Source organism: Theropithecus gelada, chromosome 12 (genome assembly GCF_003255815.1).
Source record: "Theropithecus gelada isolate Dixy chromosome 12, Tgel_1.0, whole genome shotgun sequence".
Lineage (NCBI taxonomy): Eukaryota > Metazoa > Chordata > Mammalia > Primates > Cercopithecidae > Theropithecus > Theropithecus gelada.
The window spans coordinates 54,962,136-54,973,832 of record NC_037680.1 but is presented as its reverse complement, the minus strand read 5'-3'; the positions used below and the strand labels follow the sequence as shown (position 1 = coordinate 54,973,832).

The 11,697-nt window shown below is 40.7% G+C and overlaps 1 protein-coding gene across 4 annotated transcripts in view; it reads left to right on the top strand.

Annotated features, from left to right (window-relative positions):
• TTN (titin) overlaps positions 1-11,697 on the top strand; it is a 272,326-nt gene that overhangs the window by 238,258 nt on the left and 22,371 nt on the right. For all 4 annotated transcript variants that reach the window (XM_025405605.1, XM_025405603.1, XM_025405604.1 and 1 more), the window contains 13 exons: positions 466-762; positions 868-1,455; positions 1,548-1,850; positions 1,964-2,260; positions 3,945-4,232; positions 4,345-4,644; positions 4,881-5,183; positions 5,290-5,595; positions 5,702-7,468; positions 7,834-8,127; positions 8,823-9,110; positions 9,227-9,526; positions 9,623-11,689. In XM_025405605.1, coding sequence (XP_025261390.1) covers positions 466-762; positions 868-1,455; positions 1,548-1,850; positions 1,964-2,260; positions 3,945-4,232; positions 4,345-4,644; positions 4,881-5,183; positions 5,290-5,595; positions 5,702-7,468; positions 7,834-8,127; positions 8,823-9,110; positions 9,227-9,526; positions 9,623-11,689 — 7,398 coding nt within the window. The remainder of the gene's footprint in view (positions 1-465; positions 763-867; positions 1,456-1,547; positions 1,851-1,963; positions 2,261-3,944; positions 4,233-4,344; positions 4,645-4,880; positions 5,184-5,289; positions 5,596-5,701; positions 7,469-7,833; positions 8,128-8,822; positions 9,111-9,226; positions 9,527-9,622; positions 11,690-11,697) is intronic.

Sequence of the window (11,697 nt, the reverse complement as noted above, 5' to 3'; positions counted from 1 at the left end):
ACAATTTATGTTGAATTTAAGTATTATTGAATCTAACTGTATGTATATGTAGGTATACATGCTTATATATACACAGATTTTACATATATATATAGTGTGTTTGACACATATATCATATGTATGTGCATGTGTGTGTGTACAGAAATTGTATCAGAAAGTTTTTTAAAAGATTGTTCATCTTGTTCCTCTTTTTTATACCCATGATTAATTTGGAGTAAATGTTATCACTTAATCTGGTCATTTTACCCTTAATTTGGATTTGAATGCTATAGCATGTAATGACATAGCTTGTGGGAGCCTTGGTTGACTCAGAAGCAAAATGGGTCATGTAAAAAGGAAGGAAGACTAAAATCAAAGTAAAAATATGGTCTTCATTTAAAAGTTTTCTTTTGACGATACATGAAGAATGCACATTTAAAAAGTTGTAATAATTATTCACTTTCTTTTGATGCTTTGTTTTCTTAGAAAAACCAAGCCCACCTGAAAAACTTGGAGTAACAAGTACATCCAAAGACAGTGTTTCCCTGACCTGGCTGAAGCCTGAACATGATGGCGGAAGCAGAATTGTACACTATGTTGTTGAAGCACTAGAAAAAGGACAGAAAAACTGGGTTAAATGTGCAGTGGCAAAGTCAACCCATCACGTTGTTTCTGGTCTGAGGGAGAATTCTGAATACTTTTTCCGGGTGTTTGCTGAAAATCAAGCTGGCCTGAGTGACCCGAGAGAGCTTCTGCTTCCTGTTCTTATTAAGGAGCAACTAGGTATGTCTAATTTTGTGTAGAAGCAAAATTTGAAATTATTTGCATTGATTTATGTTAATTTTCAGAAACCCTTTTTCACTTTCACTTTCTGTACTCATTTTTCAGAACCACCTGAAATTGATATGAAGAATTTCCCAAGTCACACCGTATATGTTAGAGCTGGTTCAAACCTTAAAGTTGACATTCCAATCTCTGGAAAACCACTTCCCAAAGTGACCTTATCAAGAGATGGTGTCCCCGTGAAGGCAACCATGAGATTTAATACCGAAATTACTGCTGAGAACCTGACCATCAATCTCAAAGAAAGTGTTACAGCTGATGCTGGGAGATATGAGATCACTGCTGCCAACTCCAGTGGTACAACCAAAGCTTTCATTAACATTGTTGTGCTGGACAGGCCTGGTCCTCCAACTGGCCCTGTCGTTATTAGTGATATAACTGAAGAAAGTGTGACTCTCAAGTGGGAGCCACCTAAGTATGATGGTGGAAGTCAAGTTACCAACTACATTCTACTTAAAAGAGAAACCAGTACTGCAGTATGGACTGAAGTGTCTGCAACAGTTGCAAGAACCATGATGAAAGTCATGAAACTGACCACAGGAGAAGAATACCAATTCCGCATCAAGGCAGAAAACCGCTTTGGCATCAGTGATCACATAGATTCAGCTTGTGTGACTGTCAAACTACCATACAGTAAGTTGTCCAACTTTTCAAAGATCCAGGTTTTCTTTTACCATAAATGTGTTATTATCTGTACTAATCTATAGGATTTCTCTCTTTTGTAGCAACGCCTGGACCACCATCTACACCATGGGTCACTAATGTTACTCGAGAAAGCATCACTGTGGGCTGGCATGAACCAGTGTCAAATGGAGGCAGTGCAGTCATAGGCTATCACCTGGAAATGAAAGACAGAAACAGTATTTTATGGCAAAAAGCCAACAAACTGGTCATCCGCACAACTCACTTCAAAGTCACAACAATCAGTGCTGGACTTATTTATGAATTCAGGGTGTATGCAGAAAATGCTGCTGGAGTTGGAAAACCCAGCCATCCTTCTGAACCAGTCTTGGCAATTGATGCTTGTGGTATGTATTTGTCATGGGAAGGGCAGTTCTGATAACAGAAATGCAAATCTTACTTCTGCGAAGCCAGATATTATGATATAAGTGCCGCTAATCTGCTTCTCTTATTACCACAGAACCCCCAAGAAATGTTCGTATCACTGATATTTCAAAGAACTCTGTCAGCCTTTCGTGGCAACAACCAGCTTTTGATGGAGGTAGCAAGATTACAGGCTACATTGTTGAAAGACGTGACCTTCCAGATGGCAGATGGACCAAGGCCAGCTTCACCAATGTTACTGAAACTCAATTCACCATCTCTGGCTTGACTCAGAATTCCCAGTATGAATTCCGTGTCTTTGCTAGGAATGCTGTTGGTTCCATTAGCAATCCATCTGAGGCTGTAGGGCCCATTACTTGCATCGATTCTTATGGTAAGCATGCTTAGCACTTTGAATCACAATAGCTGTTTAACTCAGTATTTCCCCGTACCTTTTCCTGGTTCTGATCTATAGAATAACTTTTATTCTGTGCCTTAATGAGGTTTTTGGAAGAACTTATGAACTAGCTGGGAGTCTGAGGAAAATTCCTTAAATACCTTTCCAGCCCTCTTGACTTGACTGTAAAGTGAGAGATTTAGAGCTCAGGATATCTACGGGCCTTTCCAACTTCAACCTTTTATGATTGTTTGATTGTACGAGTTGGCGCTTTCATTCTATTTTAAATTATCAGAGTCAATAATTAAACCATGGTTGAGTTCCTAGAGAATATTGCTCTTAAATAGGCCACAGACTAAACAGAGACTTCGTTTTTGGTGGGTTTTGTTTGTTTGTTTGTTTGTTTGTTTTGAGACAGAGTCTCACTCTGTCGCCCAGGCTGGAGTGCAGTGGTACGGTCTTGGCTCACTGCAACCTCCGCCTCCTGGGCTCAAACGATTCTCGTGCCTCAGCCACCTGAGTAGCTGGGATTACAGGCATGCCCCACCACACCCAGCTAATTTTTTTGTATTTTTAGTAGGGACGGAGTTTCACCATGTTGGCCAGGCTGGTCTCAACCTCCTGACCTCAGGTGATCCACCCACCTCGGCCTCCCAAAGTGTTGGGATTACAGGTGTGAGCCACCACACCTGGCCTAAACACAGACTTTGATGATGATAGTATTAGCAGCAGCTAACATTTATTAATTTTCATGAATTCTTTCCCTTAGTTCTCATAGCCCTCATATTAGCCATCTTACAGAAGGGAAACCGAGGCTGAGAGTGCTTCTGTAACTTCCCTGTTAGGGATGGAGTGGGAATTCAAACAGACAGACTTCAGAGCCCTCTCTATCATGGTTAGTCCAAAATGCATATTCTTCACCATTCTGGAAAATAAGTGGCACATTCAACTCAACAATGTTTTGAAAATTAAAACGTCATGAGAGTCAGGTATCCTGTGACACTTTTCCTAAAAGATCTCCAATCGCTAAGAGAAAATTGAGCCACTATAGTGTCTGGGCAAAAGTATCCACTCCCATCTTCATGCTGAGAATCTCAGGGCTGTTCTTTATTTATGAATCAGGCTTTGTGGATACTGCATCAGTGTTTATGAGTATGAAGCAAGTCAAATTTAGTTCTCTTTCTTGATCATTCCAAACAACATGGCAGAAAATCTGTCCAGTGAGTATGTAGTTCTGTGGGTAGAGAATTCAGACTGTAGGGGTCTGACATGAACCATCCACACTTGGGTATCAGTGAACTGGGAAGGAAAAAGAAAAAGAATAGGAGGTGCTTAGAAGAAAAGGGAAAAAAAGCTAAAGTGAAAGAAAATGTTTAACAGCTTCTTCCATGATGTTCTCACTATCATATCCCATTTCATCACTGGAATAAAGCAACTAATGGACTTTAAAACACATGTAAAAGGTGCTTAAGTCCCTGCACAACTCACAGTCTTTCTACCCCATCTGAGATAGAAGAGTGGCCTATAAATTTTTAATTTTTAAATAATAATTGCATAGAATTATAATGACGGGGTGTGTGTATAATTTAATAACGGCCAATGACCTTACTTTAAGGTTGGTGCAACTATTTTTTTCCATCCTTATAATATTTTAAATATTTCTCATCTGTTTTTCTTGCAGGTGGTCCTGTAATTGACTTGCCTCTAGAATATACAGAAGTTGTCAAATACAGAGCAGGTACATCTGTGAGGCTCAGAGCTGGCATTTCTGGCAAACCTGCGCCTACAATTGAGTGGTATAAAGATGATAAAGAATTACAAACCAATGCACTGGTTTGTGTCGAAAATACCACGGACCTCGCATCTATACTCATCAAGGATGCCGATCGCCTTAACAGTGGATGCTATGAATTAAAACTAAGGAATGCCATGGGCTCAGCCTCAGCCACCATCAGAGTACAGATCCTTGGTAGGCGCTGAATACAGACCACTGTCATATTACATTTGCCTAAAGCTTAGTAATTTTGAGTAAGTAGGCTTTAAAGAAGTACTAACATTGTGTTTTGTCCTTTCATTGATAGACAAACCGGGCCCACCTGGTGGACCAATTGAATTTAAGACTGTAACTGCTGAAAAGATCACCATTCTCTGGCGGCCTCCAGCTGATGATGGTGGTGCAAAAATCACCCACTACATTGTGGAAAAGCGTGAGACAAGCCGCGTTGTGTGGTCTATGGTGTCTGAACATTTGGAAGAGTGCATCATTACAACCACCAAAATTATCAAAGGAAATGAATATATCTTCCGGGTCCGAGCCGTCAACAAATATGGAATTGGCGAGCCACTGGAATCTGATTCCGTTGTAGCCAAGAACGCATTTGGTGAGACGTGATTTCATTAGAAAATTGAAATATGAAAAATTTAAAAATAAACTATGCTAACCTGTGCATATGCTTTAATTTTCTTTTGTATAACACCTGTCTCATTACCATCCTTTTCACAAGGTGAAAAATATAAAAAATAAAATTAATATTCTTGGAAAGAATGTGAACATCAAAGGTACAATTTATCAGTAATGTTGATTCTTGTACCTTGTTTTCCTTTCCTTTCTAAATAGTCACACCTGGGCCACCAGGCATACCAGAAGTGACAAAGATTACCAAGAATTCGATGACTGTTGTATGGAGCAGGCCAATTGCAGATGGTGGTAGTGATATAAGTGGCTATTTCCTTGAAAAACGAGATAAGAAGAGTCTAGGATGGTTTAAAGTACTAAAAGAGACTATCCGTGACACCAGACAAAAAGTAACAGGACTCACAGAAAACAGTGACTATCAATACAGAGTTTGTGCTGTAAACGCTGCTGGACAGGGTCCATTTTCTGAACCATCTGAATTCTACAAAGCTGCTGATCCTATTGGTAAGTGCTCATACCTGCAGCATCTTCACCTGTGTCTTCTAAATTTGCCTGTGTGACTAAATTATACATGATTGTGTAATTATTTTATTGTGAATGGCCATCCCAGATCCTCCAGGTCCACCTGCTAAGATAAGAATTGCAGATTCAACCAAGTCATCCATCACCCTTGGCTGGAGTAAGCCTGTCTATGATGGGGGTAGTGCTGTTACTGGGTATGTTGTTGAAATGAGACAAGGAGAGGAAGAGGAATGGACTATTGTCTCTACCAAAGGAGAGGTCAGAACTACAGAATATGTGGTATCCAACCTGAAACCTGGAGTCAATTACTACTTCCGGGTATCTGCTGTAAACTGTGCTGGACAAGGAGAACCTATAGAAATGACGGAACCTGTACAAGCTAAAGATATACTTGGTATGTACCTACTGGTGTGATTATGTTTTTTTATAAGCATACTTCCAGGAAATCACTTGTTTTTTACTTTTAAAATTCACTGTATATATCCATTTTATGCCTACAGAGGCACCAGAGATTGACCTGGATGTGGCTCTCAGAACTTCTGTTATTGCCAAAGCTGGTGAAGATGTACAAGTGCTGATTCCCTTTAAAGGTAGACCTCCACCTACTGTCACGTGGAGAAAAGATGAGAAGAATCTTGGCAGTGATGCCAGATACAGCATTGAAAACACTGATTCATCTTCATTACTCACCATTCCTCAAGTTACTCGCAATGATACAGGAAAATATATTCTCACAATAGAAAACGGAGTTGGTGAACCTAAGTCTTCAACTGTGAGTGTTAAAGTGCTTGACACACCAGCTGCCTGTCAGAAACTACAGGTTAAACATGTTTCTCGAGGCACAGTCACTTTGCTCTGGGATCCTCCTCTCATCGATGGAGGATCTCCAATAATTAATTACGTAATTGAAAAGAGAGATGCCACCAAGAGAACATGGTCTGTCGTGTCACACAAATGTTCTAGCACATCCTTCAAGCTAACAGAGTTGTCAGAGAAGACTCCATTCTTCTTCAGAGTTCTTGCAGAAAATGAAATTGGAATTGGGGAACCCTGTGAAACTACGGAGCCAGTGAAGGCTGCTGAAGTACCAGCTCCTATACGTGATCTCTCAATGAAAGACTCAACAAAGACATCTGTCATCCTCAGCTGGACCAAACCTGACTTTGATGGTGGTAGCGTCATCACAGAATATGTTGTAGAAAGGAAAGGTAAAGGTGAACAGACATGGTCCCACGCTGGCATAAGTAAGGCATGTGAAATTGAGGTTAGCCAACTTAAGGAGCAGTCAGTCCTGGAGTTCAGAGTGTTTGCCAAAAATGAGAAAGGACTGAGTGATCCTGTCACTATTGGGCCAATTACAGTGAAAGAACTTATTATTACACCTGAAGTTGACCTGTCAGATATCCCTGGGGCACAAGTCACTGTGAGAATTGGGCACAATGTGCACCTTGAATTACCTTATAAAGGAAAGCCCAAACCATCCATCAGTTGGCTGAAAGATGGCTTGCCACTGAAAGAAACTGAATTTGTTCGTTTCAGTAAAACCGAAAACAAAATTACTTTGAGTATTAAGAATGCCAAGAAGGAGCATGGAGGAAAATACACTGTTATTCTTGATAATGCAGTGTGTAGAAATGCAGTCCCCATTACAGTCATCACCCTTGGCCCACCATCAAAACCCAAAGGACCCATTCGATTTGATGAAATCAAGGCTGATAGTGTCATCCTGTCATGGGATGTACCTGAAGATGATGGAGGAGGAGAAATTACTTGTTACAGCATCGAGAAGCGGGAAACTTCACAAACTAATTGGAAGATGGTGTGTTCAAGTGTTGCCAGGACGACTTTCAAAGTTCCTAATCTAGTCAAAGACGCTGAGTACCAGTTTAGAGTGAGGGCAGAAAACAGATACGGAGTCAGCCAACCACTTGTCTCAAACATTATTGTGGCAAAACACCAGTTCAGGATTCCTGGTCCCCCAGGAAAGCCAGTTATATACAATGTGACTTCTGATGGCATGTCACTAACTTGGGATGCTCCAGTTTATGATGGTGGTTCAGAAGTTACTGGATTCCACGTTGAAAAGAAAGAAAGAAATAGCATCCTCTGGCAAAAAGTTAATACATCACTAATCTCTGGAAGAGAATATAGAGCTACTGGACTGGTAGAAGGTCTGGATTACCAATTCCGTGTATATGCTGAAAATTCTGCTGGCCTAAGCTCACCTAGTGACCCAAGCAAATTTACCTTAGCTGTTTCTCCAGTAGGTAAGTGATTATTATTCAAATACATTTAGTTTAACAATTGAACATATTAGAAACAAATATATCAAAGAATGCTTTTCTTCTCTGTATCACCTTCTTACATATCTTCTTGTCACTAGAGAACTGGTGATGTAAAGCAAGAGGAATGATTTTAAATCAGTCTAATAAACTAATTTGAAGTTCATTTTAAAGACTATGAAATGGAAAGTTGAAATTAATGACCAAAATGAGTTTGGGAGATTGAATAAATTATTTATTATAAAAATTTTATTTATTAAAATTATTGAATAATTTTATTTTTCTTCCATGGATGATTAAGACCTGGTTACAAATGTAACGATGCATTTACCTTCCTTGCAATATTTTAGACCCACCTGGCACTCCTGACTACATTGATGTCACCCGGGAAACCATCACACTTAAATGGAACCCACCACTGCGTGATGGAGGCAGTAAGATTGTGGCCTATAGCATTGAGAAACGGCAAGGAAATGAACGCTGGGTGAGATGCAACTTTACTGACGTCAGTGAATGTCAGTACACAGTTACAGGACTCAGTCCTGGGGATCGCTATGAGTTCAGAATAATTGCAAGAAATGCTGTTGGAACTATAAGCCCGCCCTCACAGTCTTCTGGCATTATTATGACAAGAGATGAAAATGGTAAGCATTTACAACTTATTTCCAATGAGACTAAGCGCATTCACATTTTTAAAAACCACATTTGGCCTCTGGCCTGTAAAATGGGAACAGAAACAAATTACCCGAAGTTGCTAAGTGAATGAATTATGTCTTTCTACCTTTCAGATGAAAAGAAGAAAAAAGTAATTGGCATCAATTATTTTTACCATGTCTATTATTTCACTCCATTCCCACGTAAAGAGCATGCAGCAAGTTGGAATGAGTTTTTAGCTTTGTAATTTTCGCCACTTACAGTAAATAAAGAAAAAAGGTTCTCAAGGATAACTGTCCATCTTCACTGAAGTTATTAAAATACAACATACATCCAACAATACAATCATTCCCTTGCTTGAATGCAGCTAATGGCCTCTTAAAAGAACTTGTTTGTGCAGCAGTATTAGGAAGTAAATGATCTGTAAATGTTTCACTTTTCTTTTTACAAACAGCAATGCAAAATTAAAAACATGACAGGCATTACAAAGGGAATAATAATAGGCAAATATCTAACCCCATAGTCCAAATTCTCAATTATCAATCCTACTTTCAAAATAGCCTTTGGTAGCACAGTACAAGTCATTACTCTTCCAGGCCTTGTGATATGGCACTACTGAAAAATATATATTTCTTTTGTTTTTATTAAGCCAAACTAATACACAGTATTTCTCTTCCTTTTATAGTTCCACCAATAGTAGAGTTCGGTCCTGAGTACTTTGATGGTCTCATTATTAAGTCTGGAGAGAGCCTTAGAATTAAAGCTTTGGTACAAGGAAGACCAGTGCCTCGAGTAACTTGGTTCAAAGATGGAGTGGAAATCGAAAAGAGGATGAATATGGAAATAACCGATGTCCTTGGATCCACCAGCCTATTTGTTAGAGATGCTACTCGGGACCATCGTGGTATATATACAGTGGAAGCCAAAAATGCATCTGGTTCTGCAAAAGCAGAAATTAAAGTGAAAGTACAAGGTACTTTTAAAATAGCTTCTTAATGTTACAATTTATGAACTTGGATTAGAGACATGCCTAGTTGTGTTTTAATGGACAAGGAAAAAGAAACTAACTCTAGAAACTTTTTCTTACAGATACACCAGGAAAAGTAGTTGGGCCAATAAGATTCACCAATATTACTGGGGAGAAGATGACTCTGTGGTGGGATGCTCCACTCAACGACGGTTGTGCTCCCATAACCCACTACATCATTGAAAAACGGGAAACCAGCAGACTTGCTTGGGCACTAATTGAGGATAAATGTGAAGCCCAAAGTTACACTGCCATTAAACTAATAAACGGCAATGAATACCAATTCCGTGTTTCTGCAGTTAACAAGTTTGGTGTTGGCAGGCCACTTGATTCTGATCCAGTGGTTGCTCAAATACAATACAGTAAGTTTGCATTTTTGCTAAGTGGTACTATGTCAAAAGATTAACCTTCCAAGCAAATGTATCTAATTGATTTGGGGTTTTGTTTTTGTTTTACAGCTGTTCCTGATGCCCCTGGCACTCCAGAACCTAGCAACGTAACAGGCAACAGCATTACCCTGACATGGGCAAGGCCAGAATCAGATGGTGGCAGTGAAATTCAACAGTATATCCTTGAAAGAAGAGAAAAGAAAAGCACAAGATGGGTAAAAGTGATCAGTAAACGACCAATCTCCGAAACAAGATTCAAAGTCACCGGTCTGACAGAAGGCAATGAGTATGAATTCCACGTCATGGCTGAAAATGCTGCAGGAGTCGGACCTGCAAGTGGCATCTCAAGACTCATTAAATGTAGAGAGCCCGTCAACCCACCAGGTCCTCCTGCAGTGGTCAAAGTAACAGACACATCAAAGACAACTGTGAGCTTAGAATGGTCCAAACCAGTGTTTGATGGCGGCATGGAAATAATTGGGTACATTATTGAAATGTGCAAGGCCGACTTAGGAGACTGGCACAAGGTGAATGCAGAGGCATGCGTGAAAACAAGATATACAGTCACTGATCTACAAGCAGGTGAAGAATACAAATTCCGAGTTAGTGCTATCAACGGTGCTGGAAAAGGAGACAGCTGTGAAGTGACCGGCACAATTAAAGCAGTTGACCGGTTAACAGCTCCTGAGTTAGACATAGATGCAAACTTCAAACAGACTCATATTGTTAGAGCTGGGGCCAGTATTCGCCTCTTCATTGCCTACCAAGGTAGACCTACTCCTACAGCTGTGTGGAGCAAACCAGACTCTAACCTTAGCCTTCGGGCTGATATCCATACAACAGACTCCTTCAGCACCCTCACTGTGGAAAACTGCAACAGAAATGATGCAGGGAAATATACCCTTACTGTGGAAAACAACAGTGGTAGTAAGTCGATCACATTCACTGTAAAAGTGCTAGACACTCCAGGCCCACCTGGCCCAATTACCTTCAAAGATGTGACCCGGGGATCGGCTACATTGATGTGGGATGCCCCCCTTCTTGATGGTGGTGCCCGAATCCATCACTATGTGGTAGAGAAACGAGAGGCAAGTCGCCGTAGTTGGCAGGTTATCAGTGAAAAATGCACTCGTCAGATCCTCAAGGTCGGTGACCTGGCAGAAGGTGTTCCATACTATTTCCGTGTTTCTGCAGTAAATGAGTATGGTGTTGGTGAGCCCTATGAAATGCCAGAACCAATTGTAGCCACAGAACAGCCTGCTCCACCTAGAAGACTTGATGTTGTTGATACTAGCAAATCCTCTGCAGTCTTAGCTTGGCTTAAACCTGAGCACGATGGAGGCAGCCGGATCACTGGCTACCTGCTTGAAATGAGACAAAAGGGATCTGACTTCTGGGTTGAAGCTGGTCACACCAAACAGCTGACTTTCACAGTAGAGCGTCTTGTTGAGAACACTGAATATGAATTCCGTGTGAAGGCCAAGAATGATGCTGGCTACAGTGAACCCAGGGAAGCCTTCTCTTCTGTCATCATTAAGGAGCCTCAAATCGAGCCCACTGCTGACCTCACTGGAATTACCAATCAGCTTATAACTTGCAAAGCAGGAAGCCCATTTACCATTGACGTACCAATCAGTGGTCGTCCCGCCCCCAAAGTAACATGGAAACTGGAAGAAATGAGACTTAAAGAGACGGATCGAGTGAGCATTACAACAACAAAAGACAGGACCACCCTGACTGTAAAGGACAGCATGAGAGGTGACTCTGGAAGATACTTCTTGACCCTGGAAAATACAGCTGGTGTTAAAACATTTACCATCACAGTTGTGGTCATTGGAAGGCCAGGTCCAGTAACCGGCCCCATTGAGGTCTCATCTGTCTCGGCTGAATCGTGTGTCCTGTCATGGGGAGAACCTAAAGATGATGGAGGCACTGAAATTACTAATTACATAGTTGAAAAGCGTGAATCGGGTACAACAGCTTGGCATCTTGTCAATTCCAGTGTCAAGCGCACTCAAATTAAAGTCACTCATCTCACAAAATACATGGAATATTCTTTCCGTGTCAGTTCAGAGAACAGATTTGGTGTCAGCAAACCTCTAGAATCAGCACCAATAGTTGCTGAACATCCATTTGGTAAGAAA